This window comes from Sinohyriopsis cumingii, chromosome 14, assembly GCF_028554795.1.
Source record: "Sinohyriopsis cumingii isolate HCF-2022 chromosome 14, ASM2855479v2, whole genome shotgun sequence".
NCBI classification, from domain to species: domain Eukaryota; kingdom Metazoa; phylum Mollusca; class Bivalvia; order Unionida; family Unionidae; genus Sinohyriopsis; species Sinohyriopsis cumingii.
Genome location: NC_142974.1, coordinates 33,047,102 through 33,070,575, shown reverse-complemented (window position 1 = coordinate 33,070,575; position 23,474 = coordinate 33,047,102). Strand labels below are relative to the sequence as shown.

The 23,474-nt window shown below is 37.8% G+C and overlaps 1 protein-coding gene across 2 annotated transcripts in view; it reads left to right on the top strand.

Annotated features, from left to right (window-relative positions):
- Window positions 1–19,237, top strand: part of LOC149783537 (uncharacterized) — a 40,960-nt gene extending 21,723 nt beyond the window's left edge. For both annotated transcript variants that reach the window (XM_089933131.1, XM_089933132.1), the window contains 2 exons: window positions 15,294–15,461; window positions 18,010–19,237. In XM_089933131.1, the coding sequence (XP_089789257.1) occupies window positions 15,294–15,461; window positions 18,010–18,791 (950 nt within the window). In that variant the 3' untranslated portion in view covers window positions 18,792–19,237. The remainder of the gene's footprint in view (window positions 1–15,293; window positions 15,462–18,009) is intronic.
- The last annotated feature ends 4,237 nt before the right edge of the window (window positions 19,238–23,474 follow it).

The window sequence follows — 23,474 nt, the reverse complement described above, 5'->3', positions numbered from 1 at the left end:
TCTCTGTGTTACGTAAATAACATCGGTGTTTTTGTGTCTGCCACGCGAGAATATCCTAGCCGGGTTGGTCTGCTTTTCCAGCATAGCATCAACGAATGCAACAAGATTATTAGTATCACCGTCCAAATTATCCACGGATGGAGCTTCGTTGATGTCCATGATGAATTCGATTGTGCCTTCGTCGGTATTGTCGCTAAATTCTTTTAATACTTGGTAACAACGTTGATCATCGACGGATGGTGCAACCAAATACAATTTGTCCCATTTTAGCCATCTCATTATCAAATTCAATAACAATTGTGTCTTACCAGATCCTGATGGGCCGATGATTATCATTCTGATCGAATTTGGTAATGCCGCATGATGTTTCACTTGCTCGCGTCGTTTCGTGGCTGAAAATTCAATTACATTCATGTTACTAAAATACATGGATCTATATTGTGTTAAGTGTCGCACTCACACAGCTACGATAAATCCGACCGAAATCGTCACACGCAATAACAGGAACGCAATTGCAGGAGAATGCGAAGTTTGTAAGACACGCAAGTTTAGATTTACAAAAAAAAAAAGTAGAACCGGAGGAGATATCGCAGCCTCCTTGACAAATCTACCTGGATTACCCTGGGCGAAATATCCCTGAGAAAAGCATCTGCCAGGATATAATTACTGCGGACCCGGAACAAGGCTCGATATCAGACTCGACGATAATAACCAACCAATGCAAGGTGAAAATCCGGTAAACGCCATCGATAAAGCTTGTTACTACCACGACCTCGCATATCGCAGCGGAGATTTACAACAAAGACAACTTGCTGATATCAAGCTAATTCACGCATTAGACGCGATTCCTAACAAAAAATTCAAAGAGAAATTAGCATCCTGGCTGATCAAAGGCGCGATGAAAGGCAAATTAGTATTCGGCGCTGGTAAATAATATGGAACAGATATATTATTCTCCGCGAGGATTCTGGCGAGGAAAATCAGCAATCGCCAAACTCGCCAAGGCCGCATCGGTAAAACAATCCATCGCTGAATCGTGGCTATCAAAACAGGCAATTTGGCAAATATATCTTCCTCCACCTAAGAAAATACCATACGCGAGTTTTACCGTCAGTGTCCCCAATGAGGTCCACCAAGCGGATCTGATGTTTCTTCCTCACGATACCGTCGACGGAGTCACATACAAATATGTCCTGACCATCGTTGATATCGCTAGCAGGTACAAGGAAGCAGAACCATTATCGAATAAAACAGCAACGGAAATCGCTAAGGCATTTAACGAAATTTATTCCCGATCCCCATTAACATGGCCAAATCTTCTCCAGGTTGATCCAGGTCGAGAATTTCTTGGCGCGGTTACTTCATTGATGAAGAAGAATAATGTTAAAATCCGTCGCGGTATCGTAGGTGTTCATCGCAATCAAGCTATCGTCGAAAGATTCAATAAAACTCTCGCAGAACGATTATTCGGATACCAATACGCGCGTGAATTTATTCAGGATAATCGATCTCACGATTGGGTATCAAGATTGCCTCATGTAATCAGCGCGCTAAATAACGAGACGACTCGAACAATATCAATGAAACCTGCAATTGCAATTACAAAATCGAATATACCTTTGAAGCGAGATTCCACAATTCAGCCTGTACTAGGTAGCGTCACAGTCAGGTATTTATATAAGGAAGGCGAGGCCGAAGGGGGCAGAAAAAGAGCAACCGACCCAACCTGGAGCGTTACAACGCACAAAATATCCGCCGTAACAAGATCATCAGGAAGACCGGCAATTTATATCCTAGATTCGTTAGCGCCACAACGCGGATTTACCAAAGAAGAATTACAGATAGTACCCGAAGATACTCAACTACCGCCAGCGTCACTAATGTAGTTTACTCGAATTCGTCCTAGCTGAGATAATTTTCTTACTCTCGACACGGCCAAATATACCAAATTTGACCAAGAAATTCTATCATCGACGATCCAAACTTGACCGTCAACAGTCAATCCCTGCGACGAGTGTATCGTTGTTGCGTAACCTAATTTCCATGGCGATTTTTCTGCATTTAACGCGTCATTAACAAGATTAATATCAACAAAGATAATATCATTCAGGACCAAGTTCCTTTCTTCTCCGCATGGCAAAGTAACATTAATATTTTGTCGTCGAGTATTAGCGGGCCTATAGCATAACGGTACCTGCAGCGTTGGAAATTTCTCACAATGCAGCTTGAATAACATTTCCTGAATAATATCACGAATAATTTTCCTACTAGCGACGATTAAATGATCAGGACGCCACAAATTTAGGAAATCGCTCATCGGAGTCTCATCGATTATTTTCCTCATGACGTCACATTGAATCTTATTCGGTTGTAATCGAATCAATTTTTTAAATTCGGTCAGCAAAATATCGGTCGATCTATAATCAGCGTCGATTTCCTCGTAATAATCAACGAAGCTTCTAAGCCACTCGTGAGGCGATTCTCCATCAATAGGATTAGGTTGGCCATGATCGCCGCACATTATCACGGTGGTGTTTTTCTCCCCCAGCCAAGCTAATATCGATTTTAATATATCTAAATTCACCGTGCAAATCTCATCGAATATTATGATCTTGTTGATATATTTGTCTCCCATACGCACCGAGTCCCATGATCCACCGCTTTATTTGAAATAGCTATGATACGTGCAAGAATTAACACCACGCTGCTTTATTTCTCGTGCTAATCTATGTGTCGGAGTCAATACGATCATGTCAGAATTTACAAATAAATTTATTACTCGCGTTGTTTTACCGCTACCACCAGGTCCATTTAGGTAAGTAAATTTACTGCGTAAAATTGGATCAAATGCAGATGCGGCTGTTGATATTTCCTCAAATCTACCTTGGTGGAATTCATCTAAATCTTCAACATCAGCGTCTTCACAATAATCTAGAATATCCTCGTTTTTTATTCTCCAGGTTCCCCATGAGCTACCATCGGTGATTAAATTTTCCAACCTGCATTGGTATTTTTATCGATATAGAACGAATCCGTTGCGACTCTTACTGCGATATCAGAAAATTTGTTTATCATCGACAGTAAATTTATACTCACATAGGCGAGCATCGATGATCGTAGATGCGTATATTGCGCTGATTCTCCGTCAAGATAGCTAATCACGGTACCTAACTTTGTTCCATCAATGATAATATTTTCTCTGTTGCAAAATATTCCTCGTGATACCGTATCGGCGATTATAAAATCCATCTCGGCGTCATTGATAAACAACCTAGCGTGTCGATGCTTGTGATCAACGGATCCACCTTGAGTAAATTTACCGATTATTTTTCTTCCTATATCTTTTGCATTATCACAGTCCGTCGGCAACCACACATCGGTCTGTTTCCTGTATGATATAATCGCCTCACTCACCGTCAACGACACTAACATCGACGAATCTAGCATATATCTCAATAACACTGTAGGAACCCAACGACGTTGAGAGAAATGCCTACCGAACCAAATGTAGCAGATTTTATGCAAATTTTCAGCAAATTCGAACGACGTAACACAAGCGAATCCGGTCATGACAAAATCAGGCAACGGTCCGTTAATTGCTACTCTTGTCATCTCGCTGGTAGGATGGCCGAATTTAGCAAAATACTCGGCACAATCGCCATATCCGAGGAAACTTCCAGGATAACACGCGCTCATGTCAACGGAAATCATATCCTCAAAATCGTACCTGGTATTCCACAATCCGCCGTGGCCGTATTCGATACAGCTAAGTTGAATATCGGCGAGATATTCGTTTCTTGTAGGCTTCCACGAGTTTTTCTCTCTAGCGGCGTGAGCGGCCACAGACGAAATTGTAAAGCAATTCGTTAATAATTGATCGCGATTTGACGAATATTTCACCGCGAGTTTTTTCATCGATTCATGTAATATCTCGTTCCTGTAAATATCGCCACATGGCAGAATAAATTGATCGTATCTTTCTTCGCTCGAGAATAACCATATCGATATCGGATCAGATGCGCTTAATTTTTTAATAAATCTGAACATGTCATCGGAATTATCCTTCGCAGCATCCACAGGATAAAATTTAACCATTCGATCCCGCGGAAATATCATTACCGAATGCGACCACGCGTGGGAATTGTGATCGACAATCTCGATTGGTGCTCCTCTGGATCTATACGGCGACGAGTATAATATTTCTCCCGATAACGTTTTCACCGTGATAGGAAATTTTAGTTTTTTACTTAACGCAGCAACGTCGTCCACCGACGCACCATCAGCGACGGTCTTCGCCCACGCATTAATTTTATCTAGCCTTAGTTGAGTCAAACCAGATCCACGTCGAGCGTTTTTCATATGTTCGATTACACGTTCGGCCACGCAGTTTATCATCGGTGATTCTTTCATCGCAGGTAGGTTTTTTACGTCCGGATTGTTATTTAGCCGATAAATTCCATAAACAACAGCGCTGGCTGGATACGATCTAGCATAATAAGGGCCATCGATTCCAAGTAACAATCCTGGCTTAGAATTCTGATCGAGAATGACGTTTTTCTTACCGCCACGCACTGGATCTCGTTTATCGCGAATAATCCAAGTATCGTCAGGCATTTGTGCGATAAATTTTATTCCAAAGATAAATCGCTCTTCGGGATGTTCGATTTTTATATGCTCGATTATTTTCTTAGCTCGCTCCAGGTTCATCGTGGCATCGATGGAATTTGTTTTCCAGGTCGACCAAGTGTGAACTGCTCCATCGTCGAAGAATTCTTTCTTGGCTCGGTCAACCTCAGGAATTATATATTCTGCCTCATCAAGATCAAATGCATCCATTGATTATATTTTAGACAAATGTTTAAATAATATGCATTGCAAATGGCTATTAATCGGTTGAACAAATTTTTGTGACAAATCTTGCAGAGGTGATTATTGCGGCGCTCATATACATGCGATTAGGCGTGGTAGTAAAGGACCACAACGATGCCTAGTTTGTAAAGTTGGCACGCGAGGGAAAACTCGATTGTGTCTTGCGTGTGGAGGAAAGAATTATCGGGAACTAAGGCGATATTACGAAAAAAAATCCTCGTCCGTTATAACATGCGAAGAAGATTATATTAATCGATTCAAAGCAAATAACGATTAAGACAAAAGGAATATCTTATATGAACCCGAAATCAACGATTCCTGAATCAACAATGACACACGAGTTCAAATCTCATCCTACGATCACGGAATACGAGTCGTCGTCCGATGGTATCGTTAGGAATATTAAAACGAAGAATCGGGTCGGTAAGGTTTGTAATTCAGGTTATCTTATTTTTACCATTAACAAAAACAAAAATCGAAGATGCGCAAGTTATTTTTGTCATAAGTTCGTACACGAGTGTTTTCACGGACCAATAAAAGTCGGTCTTGTTATCGACTACATCGACGGAGATGAACTTAACAACAAGATATCCAATCTTCGGGCGGTAACTCCGAGTGAAAATTCCAAATTTGGTAATACCGGTGGCGTACGGCGACCATCTAAGGCAGTCAAATCGATAAATCGAGAAACAAGTGAAGAAATTGTATTCACGTCGATGAATGCCGCTGCAAAATATTTTGATATTAATCCAGCATCGGTGCAACGTGCGACAGAAAAAATAATAAACGCGACATTTTCCTACCGATTTGGTGTATGGTTCGAATTTTACTATATTCCGATAATATCCGATTAAAAATCTCAGGATTTTCTAAAATTAATTGAAGATTACAAAGTATAATATAAATGAATGAGGAGAATATAAATAACATCATCGAAGCCATCGAGGATTTGAAAAATAAAAAAATAAATTTATCTTCGGATTTGGACGCAGATAAAATCCGGTCCGAATTTGAAACGATTGTCCAGGGAAAACTCGAATACAGATATACGCTACCATCCGAATATAAGTTTATAAAGAAAATCCAAATTGCGATGTATCAATCGCTTGCATCTGTCAGCGATGATCAAATCGAGGATTTTGTTAAATTATCGATGCTGGTAGAAAAAGTGAGATCGAGTTTATCAGACAAGTACGAGTCAAGAAAAATTACTAGCTCACGTGTTAGGCAGCTAAAAAAGCTGGTCGATGAGAGTAAAAATTGAATCGAAGATTTTCATTCTTGCCACAAAAAAAAAACAAATTTTCCTGATTTTTATTATTTTTTTTATTTATTTAACTGAAATTGTGCAATTTTCTTGTTTCTGACTACCACTTACCCCAACAAATTTACGAAGTTATATAAATTACTCAATTTGACGGGTATTTACCCCAACAAATTTACGAAATTATATAAATTACTTAATTTGACGGGTATTTTACCCCATCAAAATTAAGAAATTTTACTAATTTTGAAAATTTCCCTGATTTTTATTTATTTTTTTGCTATTTTTTTCTGGCGGACAGATTTAAAAATCTTCGATTTTTTCACGATCTCACAAGTAAATTAATACTCAGCGTTTCTTCGCGTATATCAAGTAAATTTCCATTCTGATCCGTCAGTTTGAAATTGATCTTCGACAATAATCGATTGTGACATCGCAGATAAAACGGATTTACTGGCTCTTTTATTATTAAAAAACCAGGAGATGCGCTAGGTGAAAACGAAAATAAGATAAATCCCTGCTGTGCCTGTTCTGACGTAGACGCATCTGCGTTGTAGCTACCTTCAACGACATCCGCGTGAAGATAAATCGCGATAACCTCCGTTATATTAACGATACCCGGCGAGATATGCCGCCCCTGCCCGGCTGGATCATTATTGTGTTTAAGAATTGATTCTGATTGTATTTTTTTAGTCCGCGCGGCATGTAATTTCGGAAATAAATCATCGATGGTATCAACGACGGATTTTCTCATTTCATCAACGTCATAATCAGGAAATTTGAAATTTGGTAATGTTTCCTCGGTTAATCTGAATACTGTCATGAATTTTTGTTTTTCTCCTGAATTTCTGATCAACTTGAAGCTGCTAATAGGAAGAACATAATCGGCAATTGATATATCATCAATTATCGCCCGAATGAACATACCGTGATAATATTCAATATCACTCGCAAGTTGATTTAAAATCTTCACGCGTTCGATAATTTCGCTGCATGAGCCTGATTTATTTAAGATACATTCATGAAAGGATCCTCGCAATAAATTTAATTGTAATTTATGTTCTTGATTAAATTCGTCGATGGTTTTTCTTATCAAGATACCATCTATGGGGAATATTATTCTGTTAATGTTGGTAGCGTCGAAGATTTCCACACCAGGGGGAATTTTGGGAAGAGGCAACCACGAGAGAATTCTTTCGTCCCTAAAAATAAAAGCGAACATCGTTAAGTCAAATTTGTAGCTGTTCATGAGATTGATGGCACTGCTGATTAGAGGCTTGTGTCTGATAGTTCCGTACCATCCTTCATCGGTGGTAAAATCAGATTTCTTTGGTTCCGGTAGCTCTGGAGGAGCTTCTTCGTGCCAACCTGGAATAATAAAATCAGATTTTTCTGGTTTTGCCAGAGGTGCGATTTCGGGCCAACCTAGCACTGTCCTAATCGACGACTGATAAATATCAACGATATACGGAGATTTTACTTCGATCATCGACGACATTGTTGGTTCGTGTGCTAATATTTTTATTCCTGGCGTAGCATCGCCGGTTATATTCGATATTCTACCGGTGAGTTCCTTATCGATTTGCTCGTAGCTGCCTGTTGGTATACCAACGACGATCCAATCGGGAGTTCCATCGGGACGGTTTTTATTAGCAAAAACAAGCGAATTATTCGATAATAATCTACCGAATGATTTTGATCTAATATTGGGCCAGCTATTATAGACGCGTAACTGTGACAGCGCAATTTCCTTGACGCTAATTGGAATTGGAAAATCGATACTAAATTCTGGCCTGGTTGAGCTTGCCGATATCAGCGTTGTTATCGGCGGTGTTGTGTTTGTCGCGATTTGAGCTAGTTCGGACATTATTGATATTCATTTGTTCAATCTCAGAATAGATATTTACTATCACGGAAAATTCGAGATCAGATATAACTCCGTCGTTGAGACTCTCGGAAAGCAGCGATGATAATTTCGAATACGCCTCGTTGACCTGGGATAGTTTGCTCGTGTACAGGTATAATTTTTCACTCGTGCATGAGGATATTTTTTTTGCGATAATGTTGAGAATACCCGCGATTGTCGTTGTCGACGAGATTATTATCGTTGCTACGATCGGCGCGATTGTTGTTACCGCGGATAAGATTATTCCCGCACCGGCGACTATTGCGCTTACCGCATACACGGCAACATAGATGGCAACTAATCTGCGCTGATATTTCTTTATTTTTATCTGATACTCGTCGAGGAGCTTTTTTAGCGAATCCTGCCATGAACGCGCTTGATTGTATCGGTAGTCCGATGCGGTCATTTATTAGTTAATCTATCTAACCAATTGCGGGTGTTCCGGATAAATATTCGATAATTACAATATATTCAACTGGTCTTGTGGAGGTTCTATCTGGTGGTTCTAGTGTAAATGTTTCCGTGTATTCTTCGAACATCAGAATAATCAAAAATCCAGGATGATATTCATAGGAGTAACGAGTACTAGTTTTTACACTGAATTTCGTCTCGGAGATAACATGTATTCGATAGGCACCAATAATCGACGAGGTAAAGCTAAATGTGTTATCATCGGGGTACCACCTATTTCTGTACGTTTTTACCACAAATGGCATACAACAATCAATTTTTTTTGTTTCTACCTCCGCTGGCACAATAATACGCGCTAATTTTTCAAGATTCGCTGACGATATTTTTGTGCTAATATCGTTAATTTTTGCAACTGTGAAGAGAAGTTTCGCGTTCAAATTTCGAATCTCTTCGTTGTACGACGATACATCAATCTTTTGACGCGCCAAATCACGCGTCGTGGAAATTTCCTCGTTAATTTTAGCAATATCCTCGTTAATTTTTCTCACATTTTCTCTGAGATCGTCGTGTGATGTTTTATCGGTCTTTTCACTTGTGATTTGGCGTATCACGTTAATTTCCTCGTTAATTTTAGTAATATCCTCGTTGATTTTTTTTTGTTTTCTCGCTAAGATCGTCGTGTGATGTTTTATCGCTTTTCTGACTCATTACGGTTTTTATCTCGGTAATATCGGCAAAAACGTTAGTGATGTCATTGTTGATTTTTCCTACCTTATCGCTAAGATCATCGTGCGATGCTTGATCGACTTTTTTCTTTGCTAGCTCGTGTGCGGCAGAAGAATTATCGCCGGATGTTTTTATGTCCTCGTCAATTTTTTTACTAAATTTAGCTAAGGCATCGTCGAGTTTTTTAAGATCGTTGTTTAGCCTGTTAAGTCTTTTTGTCACTCTGTCCTGAAGATCGTCGTGTAATGCTTTATCGGCCTTCAGAAGCAACGTTGCTGATAATTCGCTATCTCTTCGTTCCACATCTGCGATATCGGCCTTCAGGGGTAACTTCGCTACAAAATCGGAGATATCAGCGATGGATTTTGATACCGATTCTGATAGGCGAGTAAATTGATCAATGCGATCGTTATATTCGTCCCGCCCGATTATATCGGTTATTTTGACGTTACTTGTTTGTAATCTTCCTTCCTTGCTTTGAAAAATGGCAACTTCGCCAGGATCTACTTCTGACAACGACAGAAGATTATTAATATCATCCCTTGTGGCGAACTTTGATAGATCGACGTCGGCTACTTCCTTCTTCCTGTAGAGGAATCTTCCGTAAATATCAACCATGATACTTATCTACGGCATATTCAAATACAATTCTATGATACGGACCAGATGATTTTGAAATCGCATCGAGGACGTTAATTGATTCAGGACCGCATATCGGTGGATCCATTAACGTCTGCGTTGGAAGTGTTGAATACCAAATCGGAATATTTAGCTTTGACACGTAATTGATAAATTCTTTTGGCGGAGCTAGTCCGTACGAGTCAAAATAAACGACTTCGCGAGGATTAATCGCGTAGGCGACCCAATGTGTACCAGGGCCAGTATTTGAATCGAGATTTATTATTCCTGTCTCGGTGGAATTTGGTTTTTCTGCTAGTTGATCCCGCATAAATACACCTCTGAAAAATTTAATTTTTTTATTTTTTGCTTCGCTGAATAAATCTAAATTTGAATAGAGCGTGCTAATCTTAGGCCGGATCCGTATGAGGGGCGTCTTAGATAAAGGCCGCTTCCCTTTTTTTTACCGTATCGCCCTCCTATTTTTTCTAGTAGTTTTTTACCTGCGTATCCAGCCGCGCTTGATGCTAGACCGGTTGCTATCGACGGAGCAATTGCGGCTAATAATCCGGGAATAGCAGCTAGTAGAGGGAAAAATCCACCTGTTTTGACCATGTCTCTGATGGCACCTATACTAAGATTCACATGAACTCCGGAATTTGCTGATTTGGCTTTGGCAAAACGTCCATGTTGATTCTTAGTTAGCGATAGTTTGTTAGGCCCGCCCTGAATTTGATCATTTTTCAGAGTTAATTTCACACCGCATCGCTTTGCTATCGCTGATTGGAGTTTTTTCATCTGACCCTGAGTCAGAGTTACGCTGACGTGTTCGTATGGCATATTAATATCGTTTTAATCTAAATTTAGAAAATCTAGATTTTTGTTACATTTTCTCGACAGGCGCGTCGATGACTCTCATTCTGCCGCTGATGCCTTCCAGGATCATTGTTCTATCGCTGAGAATTACCGCAATTGCTTTATATAAATTACCTCCCGTGTTAATTCTGGCTTTGAAATGGATATCAACGACGGACTGTTTTACCAAATCAAGATGTTCCAGGGAAAAGTAATAGATAGGATAAAGTGTATTAAAATCCAGCTGTGATATTTGCAATCCGGTATCGATATTTTGATCGCGACCCATAAAACACAACAAGCAATGATACGCGCGAGCCGTAGAATGATTTTCAAAATTAATTGATATTTCCTCCGATGGTTCTTGTTGGCCATTTACTCTCAACGACACATTTGTTGCTTGGATACTATCAAATATCATGTGACTGTATAACTGATGATATCTTTCGGTACGCAAAAAAGCGATAAAGATATGCCTAGGTGCAGAGGTACCCTGCTGCGATGCAATGCGCCAGGTAAAATCACCATTAATATCGGTATTTGTGGAATCTGTTGTTGTTGTCAGCCAAGACATAACAGATTTACCACCCTGGTTCATGAACAATAATAATTTTTCTTCCTCGATTATTGATGGAGTTATCGCTGGCATCCACAATGTAAATTTAGTTAATCTTACTATACCGTTATTATTCGCGGCATCATTGGGACCTATCACGCCAGTAGCGTAATCGACAGCACCTTCTCGCCAGATAGCATCGTTGCTATTTCCCTTTCTGACAAACGTAACGGTATGTTTTGCTCCGTAGATAATTTTCCTGAAATGTCTGCAAAATCCGAATATATGGGATAGCGGAATAGCACAAGAGAATCTTCTGCGATCTGGTGTTAGCATAGACTTTCGCGTGGCAAATCCGAGATTATAATCAGGATAAGGTTTAATGATCATATCTTCGATACCAGCGGCTCCAGGAGGAGCGGCGCGATCGTTGGGTTGTCTAATATTGAACGGCCTACTTTCGGGACGATTAGAATTATCCTTGGCAAACATCATGCTAGGGCCAGCTGATCTAGTAAAATCATCCGAGTATCTAGCTAGACCTATTATCGTCGTTGCCAAATCAACATCATTGGTAATCGATTCAATTTCTCTTCCGTCGATCATGTAAGTGGCACTCTTGAATAATGCCATAATGCCGTTGTTAACAAATCCGACTCTAAAATCTGCTGCATAGGCGGTATTATCCGCTTTAACAACTTCCCCGACAACTTCGATATATGCCTCAGATGGAAGAAAATATCTTGTCGTATCATGAACCTGAATTTCCAAGCGATTGGGTGTGTTTGGTTCAACCGCGTCGTATGAGAAATACTGGAAATCACGCACGGAGGTGTCCTTGCCTACAGGCTCGTCCATGTCGAATACCTCATTTGACACTTGTGCGAACATTTATTATTAAAATTGACGTCTAAAACGAAGACCGCTACCCGATATAAAACTTGTATTCGCAACTTCCTTTGCTAGGTCATTTATTTTTTTATTTGCTGCGTCGTTTATAGCTTTACTGACATCAGCGGGCATTTCGCTGGTGCTAGGTAATTTGACAGGCTGATTTTTTTTACGCATTAAATTTGATATTTTGCTTTTGACAACATCAAAGCCTTTACTGGCCAAATTACCAACACCAGAAATAACAGTCTCGCCGATCTTTCCTATTGCTTTTGATGCAATTTGCTTAGCTGTGGGTCCGATTTTAGGGACTACTCTTGTGACGAAACTTTTAACAATGTCACCTAATCCATTGCCGTGAATATATTTATATACGGGCAATCGAGAATTAGCCACGCGTACCTGTCTAGGTCTGCGCTGATGCTTGTGAACTATCATGTTATCTAAATGTGATTGTTTTAATCGATGAGTTCGTCAACGAGCTCTTTATAAATGTAGGAATTGATAACACCGCCGCGAAATAATCGCTGACAAATATCTGAAGCCTCGTTGATTATTTCAGAAGAATTGTTTCCGGCTCGCTTTCCTCCGATTAATACCTCGAGGCGAGATACGTCGTTGACAACGCTGTCAGGACAAATAGTATATCCGCTTCCTGTTTTTGGTTCGTCATCGTCTTCGGGGACATATTCAGGATAACGCTCTATTCTCTCCGTCATTTTTATTTCTTTCATGAAATTTTTAAAATCGGAATCGCTGATATCAGCAATTTTTCTTTTTGAAGCAAAAAATACCGCCGGAGCCCATTTTATTTTTGTCATTGTATCTCGAAATCTTGGTTTTAAATATTTTTCCCTTTCATCAAAACCAAATCTAACAATTTCAATTAATTTATCCTTGTCATCGAACATTCTGAGAGCATCATCGGTAAAGTACAATTCTGGTTTGAAATCGGGTCTTTTATATGCAGCCTTCTCTGGCGTGGATTTAGTTTCTTCCAATTTTATTTTCGCAGGAGAAAATACCGGAGATGTATCGATGGATTTTGTTTTTGGTATTGCCCCTAATTCCCAAGGTTGTGGCTCCTCCGAGGATTTAGATTTTCTTCTTACCAGGGGTTTTCTCCTATTATACAAGTATCTGTCATTTGCAATTTTCAAGAATCGGATATAAAGCGGGTCGGCACTCTTCGCCTGGGCTAAATTAAATCTAGCTCGAAATAGCGTATTATACCAAAGATCTCGTTTATTTTTTTTTTCTAATCCGTCCCGCGTCAAATAAACTTGCTTATTGTTGAAAGAATCTTCCGCGAATGTAGCAAATGCATAAATATCATCATCGCCAGATTTTCTAATTTTATCAAATTCTCCAAATTGTGTTATCAATAAGTTCCAACCGCTATCGGTAAAGTTTTCCATTAATTTCTCGCGAGGACTTTTCTTTTGGCCTTCTTCTTCTTCTTCTTTTTCTTCTTCTTCTTGCCGCAATTGTTCTTGTTGCTCTTGTGCTTGTTTTTGCGCCCTTGCTTGCCGTAATTCTTCTTGAAACTTCTCCCGCCGCGCTTGTGCTTGTGCTTGTGCTTGTGTTTGTGCTTGTGCTTGTGTTTGTTGAATTTGTTCCAGCCGATCTGGCACTAATCGAGTGTGTTCCTCAATGTCTCTCAACACAGGGAAAATTCCGCGTTTCTTGATATCCGGATCTTTTACGTCACCAAATAAGACTCGCTCAGTTGATTCGGTAACTGGCTTTAACAATTTCGACGATAATTCGGTAAATCCCTGCTCCGCATCTTCGTGCTCGCGAACTTTTTTTTTGAATAATTCTTTTGCTGGAATAAGTTTCCTTACTGCAGCTAATTGTTCTCGCACTATTCTAGCAGAATGCGGCTCTCCAACTGTACTAATTTTCCGACCCATATTATTTTCAAGTATATTATTTTAATGTAACGTAAAATGGACCAATGTAGCCCGAACAATACAAAAATTTATCCCGCCTAGTTTATTTCCTGTCTCGGATGCTATATTCATTGACACACCCGGCATGACCACCTGATGCATCGGGTCTGAAATGCATGAAAATTAGTTATCGTAGAAGGCTTTATTTTGCTTTCTGGGCCTTCTACGGAGAAAGTTCCCGTAGGAGCGTTTATTTTGTCTGGAAACAATGGTCTGTTCATCTTCCCTGCTGCTTACTGGATTATTGAGCGGAAGTGATATCTTTGCTATGTTCTGTCGAATTCTAACGAAAACGTCCAAACTGATTAGGAAATTGCCAGGATGAATAAAAGAAAATAATTATTTTCTTCGGAACTACAAGGGGATGCCCAAATGAATCGTTGTCTCATTTAGCATGTAGAAATATCAGCAACGTTTGTTATAATTACTTAGTTTAAAAAGGCAATGGAAAATATGCATTGATGCTCATTCATTATGTTTGGTTGGGCCTTCCAACTGGACGAATTTGAAATTGATGAAACAAATAGCTTTCAATTTCAGTTAAAACCTTCTTTGTACAATGGCTATTCATTACCATGTTTAAATGAATTTATATATCACATAACGTGTTATATATATGTATATTTACGAGTGTTAATTTTTATGAATATAGACTGTAAGGGTAATTTTTCAACACATTACATAATTCAAAGATGATTGTAGATTTTTGCTATAAGGAATGGTCATTCTGCTTTTTAAACATATTATTTTGGTCTTTGGACTTTGAAAGATGTAGAAGAACTCTTTTTGATGAATTTAATGGGATCTGGGCTCAGTTCAATTACAGGCATTTAGTTTTATAATAGTATGCCACATTTTTATGGACAACGGAATTATACAGCTAGATACGGCCAGTACAACCGTTCTAGGGAACACTACGGTCAAATGTGATCACCATAAAACGTTTTAAAACGTTTTGTTTCGTAAATTGTCATCCATGAAAACAATATCGTTAGGGAACTGTCCTCTTGATGAGTGGGGATGTGTATTCTAGCCGTCAGCTCGTGCTCATTAATGACAGATGACAGTCTTCGACATTTGAAACAATGCTAGTATTCAGTGGACACATCTTGCTAAAGCACTATTTTATGTAGGTAGTGGACGAAAATTATCAGACATCCTTTTGTTCATCTATTTAAAAAATTTTTATAACTTATTTGAATGTAGGCTTACTAATTCAGCAATGTATTTTCTTCTCAAAAGGCGATCTTGATCTTCAAATCGTCCAAATTCCACTGTATCTGTCTGCCATGAAGTTCTCCAAAGTTGTTGGTGTGAAGGTCAAGGGCAACTCTGACTGGGAAGCATTCTTGAGGATATTAGACGGGAAAGCCAAACAACTGAACTTTGATACCTTTCTTGGAAATAAAGGTACGTACGTTGTTTAGAACAGTATCCTGTTTTATGAACTAAACACGGGTTTTACTTCATGTTAGAATATAAATGTTCAAGACATGGACTCAGATCATGCCTATGACAGAAAAGGCAGTATAATCTGAAGGAAACAAGTGAACATAGATTCGCAAACACAATCTATTCTACTTGGAATGGAGAATACGGCGTATAGAAGTAAAAAGCAATCGGTTTAATTAGAACAATTTTATGCGTTGTGATCAACACAGACACAGACACACACACACACACACACACATATATACATATATATATATATATATATATATATATATATATATATATATATATATATATATATATATATATATATATATATATATATATATATGTATATAGTTACGAGTCTGTGCTCTAAATATAGGTAGCAAAAAAGAGTGATGACAACAAGTTTTATAAAATTTAACAAATATGATTTATTTCCCTAGATAACAAAGTGAAAAATGAGAAACAAAACTTACCATTTTGCAAATTAATTCCAGACATTTTCATATAGAAGTCCTAGTTATAAAAAGTCCTCAATGAAACTGAATTATACTCCCAATGAAATCCGGAATTGAAAGCGATGACGTATTTCATATCCTACGAAGTGCTGATGTGCCAACAGTCTCTTGTTCAATCACAGAACAGATTATTCCAGTTCTGAATTCAGTATAATTTCTAATGAATGTCTTTATCCAAGAATTTTGTCCAAGGACTTTTGTATTTCCAGAAAAAATAATCACTTGAATTCAATAATTTGTCAAGTATTTAAAGCTCAACTGGCAAAATTATGACCGTCGCGATATAATATATTTGTCTGTTTTACCTCGGGATACAAATTAGCATTTTCTGAAAACAACCAATACCTAATGGAGCATACATTCCTAGCATAATTTAATGAGCCTTGTTTTAAAACAAAAACATAATAACCTCTAGAATTCATTTTGGAATACCCAAAACCCTGACCCAAATCGATAAGTTTACCTGAATAATAAATTGCTCAATGAACTCATACCCATACAGGATAATAAAGCTATTTTTAGTTGCTTGCATCAATGAAATAATAAAAAAACTTTTTTAAAAAAAGTTATTCAGGTCAAACAGAAATGAACTCAATTTTGGACAAGGTCAAGGACAGTAAACAATGCTGCATTACAATAACATGTAATGGATTTAAAAAATTAAAATTAACAAAGAATTACATTCAATATACACTGCACACACACACACACACACACACACACACACACACACACACACATATATATATATATATATATATATACACACACATAGAGAGAGATAGAAAGAGAGAGAGAGAGAGATATTATATTTTAAGACAACGAGATATTGCTCTGATTTCGTTAAAAAAAATTAAGCACATGTAATGGGGTCCACCTGACTGAAAACAAGACAAGACAACATTTTTCAGTCGAGTTCATGGTGTAAAACAGAAGTCCAATAATATGTATTGAGAAACCATTATCTTGAATTTGATAGTAAAAGTGAATCCTTTGTGTGTGTGTTTATGTGTGTGTGTGTCCCTGTTTGTGATCCTTACCGCCCTATGACAAAGTATCGTCTATATCCATATATATATATATATATATATATATATATATATATATATATATATATATATATATATATATATATATATATATATATATATATATATATATAACATAAATGAGCGTAAAGCAACAAGTTTTGTAAAATTCAACAAATAATTTATTTTCGAAGAATACAAAGTGACAATTCAAAAAGAATTTACAGTATTGTGAATTAAATCCCAACCCAAATAGGCCATAAATGTATATCACAAGTTCAAATGTACAGAGTTCAAGTTCAATTTCAGTGGTATTCCTAATAAATTATGATGTTGATGTGTTAATGTGCCTGAAGTCTAGAATGTAGTAATGTGTCAATGGTTTGGAATTTGGTGATGTGTTTCAGTTTTTTTATGCATCACACTTATAGAATCCAAAATGTCCTTTTCTGAGTTCGATTTAATTGCAAATTAATGTTTTAGTCCAAGAATATTAATTAGCACCTTGCAATGTGAGTGAAATATAATTTAAATAAATAAATCCACCCAAATTAAAAATCTGATAAAACAAGAAGACTGATTCTAGTTCCGCTGTTAAGGCTAGAATGGATAGTCTGAATGCAAAGAGGATAATAACACCACTCTACTTGATTAGGTCGCAATTACCGTTATCTGTAAATAGTCTGTCAACTTAATGGGAAATTTCCTTTCTGGAATTTTATATGGTCAGAATCAAGACTGTATCTACAACTCAGTCTAAATTAAATATATCTACAAATAATACAAATCTGAATAGAGAAAATTAGTCTTGTATTATGTTATCTATAAAATCAATTTCATTGGCCAGGTGCATCATTAACTTGATTTTGGACAAATGACAAGTTCGATTTTCACACATGCACCCCCACCCCCACCCCACCACATATATATATATATATATATATATATATATATATATTATTTTTTTTTCTTCAGAAATCGCTAGATACAAGCCGAATAGCCTGTCCAGGTTAGTTTGTAGTGAAAGGGTGGACAATGCCCTTATGTATGAAAATTTATATCCGCAAATGTATACCAATATTAGAGAACTCGTTGAAGTGGACACATCGTCTCAATTGAAGACCGCAAACGTTGACGATGGCCTTTATGAACCTCTTGTTACTTCTTCTGTGGGAAACACAACAGTTAAGACAACTGATAAACAAAAGTCCACGCATAATACAACTCAGTGGAAGACAGGATGCTCTTATGATGTTGGTCGCTACGAACCTCTTGTTATGGCTCCCGCTGGAAACACAAATTGCAAGACAACTGACACAAAGCCAAACTACAAACAAATGTCCACGCATGATAAGAATCATAGCAAATCGCTTCCTTTACAAAAGAAATTGATGTGTGAGCTTACAGACCGTTTTCAGAAAGGCTTGGTCTCACCAAAATATGCCAATTCAAGTGATAAACCCCCAATAATAAGCCCTAAACCAACATTAGATAGGCGCGCATCTGAGCCACTCTTAACAGGACAAAAACCTGCGGAAGTAGTGCCGAATGAAGTAGTTCAGTGTTTCCTTCCTTCAACACGTAAACGACAACCCGCATATTCACAGTCAGAGCCGTATATAAACAAATCACTTTCCACTTCAATTGAGACTTACGAAAATATGAAAATAAGCAGAGCGGAAGTACATCCATCGACATATCCAAAAACGCCTGTGACATTGGGTGAAGAATATAAGGTTAAGGGGGGGACGGTTTAAGTCTCAACCATCTAATCTCCAACGTATAGAAGACATAGATGATACGAAAACTGTCAATGTCGGGAAACTTAAAGTGGGTGAATTAGGGAGATGGATGGCAGACAAACTTCGCCTTGGAAGATATGTAGCACGTTTTGCAGAAGAGTTGGTGGACGGTGCGATGCTAGTTGATTTGAATGAGAATCTTCTGAAAGATGAGTTTGGATTTTCACCGATGGAGGCAAAACGACTGATGAAGTTTGCAAAGGAGGGACATGTTCCAGAATAAAGGAATGATGGCCAGAGCAAAGGAATACTTTAATTACAGGGTATTACCATCTTGCATAGCCCAGTTGTCTTTTCCATCGACAATTTTGCTTTAACTGGATAATATTAAATTAGGTCTGCTCTTGTCTAAAAGCTAGATATTTCAGTTTTCCATTGAAATAAAAGAGAACTGACTACAACGATCAATTGTATGTGCTGCTTATAAACTTGCACAGAAAACAAACTAAATAACTGTAGCAAAATTGATGTAAACAAAAAGGCAATAAAATAACTTTATCAACTTGAGATATATATATATATATATATATATATATATATATATATATATATATATATATATATATATATATATATATATATATATATATATATATAACAACTGAATAACTGTATGAAAAAGCTATACTCAGAAAGTCAACCAAATAATTTTTTCAAATTGCTGTATAAAGATATGCTTTATTTTAACATGGAAATATGTTACCCGCGTAATATAACCATTTTTAGGGCATTCTAATCTGAGGACCGTTGGAGAAGCATGTCCTTTCAGTTCGACTGACTAGTACTAAGCTATACTACAAGCAATTATTACAGGCCTGCACGTCTGTACTGCATTATGTTGGTTTAGGATTATGTGCTTGTTTAGTGTTGTCAAGCCATAATGCACTTGCTGATTTTCGGTATCTTTCGACTAATGTAGTTTCAGTCACTTTTGGCATTCCTGTCTGTGTTTTAGTTACTACACTTTTAAGACCAAACTGGTGCCGTTACAAAATAGTATGAAGAAACATATACATTTATTTCACCTTTATAACGGATTTCATTCATAACCAAATATAATCAAACGTTTTCGTAAGAATTTATCTTGCTGTGTAAGACATTTGCTGTCAATATTGCTCGATCCATGTCAACCTAGAAATCAAAGTACACCGTTATAATCTTCTCAAAGATACCTGTGCGACAAATCAGTTATCGAGCAAACATTTACTGAGAACTAGTGGAGCGTCCTGAATTATGGATTTTGCCATAAAAGGAACAGGTTTGTATTGTTTGTGTATGCACTGTGCAAAATGTCGAAAACTAGTGTCAAAACAGCACAAAAACGTACGGAAAAAATGTAAATCTACTTTGTTCGAGAATTTACTTAGAAAACGATGGGTCTTTTGCATCTGAGGTAATATTACGTTTAAACGTTGCAATACTGAAATATGTCAGATACTGAAATTGAATCATTGAACTATTCATCAGATATGTATTCAGATATGTATATATATATATATATATATATATATATATATATATATATATATATATATATATATATATATATATATATATATATCTTGAGATATTGAAATATATTAGTGAGATAAAATTATATCGCCATCGTGGCATTACCATCTTTATTGCGTAGCGGCAATAATACTTTTTAAACTACTATTTTCTATTTAGAACGTTTATTTGCTCTAATGTATTTTCTTCAGACCTGTATTTTCATATATAGTTCTGTTGTCTTTTTCTTCTTTTCCTAGTTTTTCTTCCTCAGTACACTTATTCTATATATTAAAATGCATCAGCCTTAACATCTGCCTGTAAAAACGGGTTGGATTTCGGCTTTATTAAGAATACTTTTGATGGCGATAGAGATACAATGTTTAATGATGAAAGTAGTGAATGGGGATACTATACGTACAATGGGAATTAGCATTACAGACCCCTTGGGAACATATACGTACAATGGAAATTTAACATGGAGAAAAATCCTGGGAACATATACGTACAAGGGGAATTTAACATGGGAATAAATCGTGGGAACATATACGTACAAGGGGAATTTAACATGGGATTTTTTTTTTAAAAATTTTTTTAAAAAAAAATAAAATAAAATAAAAAAGGGGGTAGGCAATGGAAAGGCTATCTCTTTTCGAGAAATATGGCTGGCCCTGAAAAGGGCCTTTGGGTTTATGTTAATGTATTCATTAACATAAATGGCACCGCATTGGTCTTCTTCTTGTCCTTAGGCTGCGTCTCACTGTGGGCCCGTACATCAGCACTCTTTTCAGGCATCCTTGTCTTTCGACGTAGATCCTACGTATCCACAGGCTGGTGTTTGTCCTGTGGACAACGGTCCACTTCGATCGGACATACATGAGCAAGTCTGTCCGAAACATCATGGAAGACACAAGGGTGGATGACTCAACTGTAGTCCACATCTTGAAGCGACGAGAACAGGTGAATCAATGCATTGAACGGCGCTTATTTATAGGCGGAGGAAGGATTGAAACGGATTGAGTTCATTCACCAATCCGAACACGCGTTACAGAATTCAGTCAGCCCGCATCCAATCCGAAGAGAGCAGTCTGTGACGTCACGTAGTCTATATAGATTCGCTAGCGCTTGTGTGCAGTCAATCTATGCGACAGTGATTCAACATGACGGAAACTCAGAAAACGATCCATTGGGGTGCACCAGCAGGGGAGACTGCCCAAGGGAACTCGGACTTACTTTCAGAAGAGGTGAATTGGGATTTTGTGGATTTTCTCTCCTCGCAAGAATTTGTTCCAGAACCTTCGTTACCTTCTTCATTACCGCAAGTGGAAAATTTTAGACAGAGACAAAAAGAAGAATTGGAGAAATTTATACAACGACAAAAGGAAGCGGAACAGGCTTTTCTCCTACAGCAACAGCAACAAGAAGAAGAGGTAAGAAAAAAACAACAGCAAGAAGAAGTAGCAGCAAAGAAACAAGAGGGTGAAAATCAAACGGTCACGGTACTGTTGGACATTTTAGCGGAGTTAAGAAGTCTGAAACAAATGTATCAGACTTCTTTATCACGACCGAAGAGAATACGACCTTCCCGAGCTAAACACGTCAACCCTGTGACTAAGCCTACCGTACCACCCTTAGTGATTTCAACCCAATCATTATCATCATCATCAACATTACGCAGTCCAGAAGTAGGCCTTGGCCGTGGCAAAGGCATAAGGCAGTTAAAGTTGATTGGTTAAACTCACCCCTTCACCATGAAGAAAAAAGGCCCTTTTCAGGGCCACCCACATTTCTCGAAAAGAAATACAATTTCAATTTGCCAATAACTCAAAAATAAACCCCACCCATTTTACCCTTATAGTACGTGTCTGTGTATGAGTGCGTGAGTGTACGTTCTTATTTTAAAATCATAACTCAAAGACACTTACCTTATATCATTAATTTATTCTTTTATCCATTTTTTTACAATTCAATTCACAATTCACAACACAACACTTTAATGAAAAGTTCATTGACTTCTTCTGTCTCCTTGTTTAGTCTCTCTGTTTTTTGAATTTCTTCACTGTCACACTCTTTTCCTCTTCTTCCTCCTCACTTTCTTCCCTTCTTCTTTTCTTCTCCTGTTTCTTTTTCTTCACCTGTCTGCTTTCTTCCTCTGAAGAATCCCTCTCTTCCTCTGAAGAACCCCTCTCTTCTTCTGAAGAATCCCTCTTTTCTTCTGATTCCTCTTGTTTCTTTTTTGGGCAATCTGGAGACCAATGTCCTTTTTCTTTACAATAATAACAGGTATCTTGACTTTTGTCTTTTTTAGCCCCTGTTTTTGTTCTTTTTTGACGGTCTGGACACTCTGAAGACCAATGCCCTTTCTTCTGACAGATATAGCAAGTATCTTGACTTTTATCTCGAAAGGAAGGAGAGTAGTCCGTCGGCTGGTCTGAAGAGAATTTTCTAATGACCCCTCGCAAAGCTCTGACGAAACGTTCCATCTGGTTAGTCTCTTCCATTGTTGTGCTCGGCTTGAGAGTGAAATGAATAGTGAAAGGACAAGACACACACCCTTTTATATACGTTGGTCTGCTATGACTATAAAGTAGTTTATGGTGTTTGAACTTGAGTCATTTGACTTTTTGCTTTCAAGATGAAACGATCCCATTCATTCGAGAAGAAAGAAGAAGAAGAAGAAGAAAGTAAGAGGCAGAAACGTGATCTATCGCCTCGTACCAGGGCTGAAATCTTGGCACAAATTCATGCCAGTGATTTTGAAGAGGACATGAGTGAACCAGAATCCGAACCCTCTAAACCAAGTTCATCACCCTTAGTTAACCCTGAAAATTACTATTCCATTCGAGAGACGGAAAAGCGCTCCTCTAGAAAATTTAGAACCACGGCTTACAAATACACGGTGAAGTTTAAAGATTTCAAGGCTGAAGTGCCGTTAGAGAAAGCAGAAGTGTTTATCACTGAGGTGTGGAATTCTTTGCTCACTGCACTCAAGCAACAATGTCAACCCAAAGAAGACGATCGCTTGAGACTTTCCATACAACACGACGGTTTGAAATCCCCTGTTTGGATCGAGTTTAGCACCCCTGCAGAATTGACCGCTTCCAAAGTCATGGACAAGATTCAACACGTGCAACAATCTAATGATCA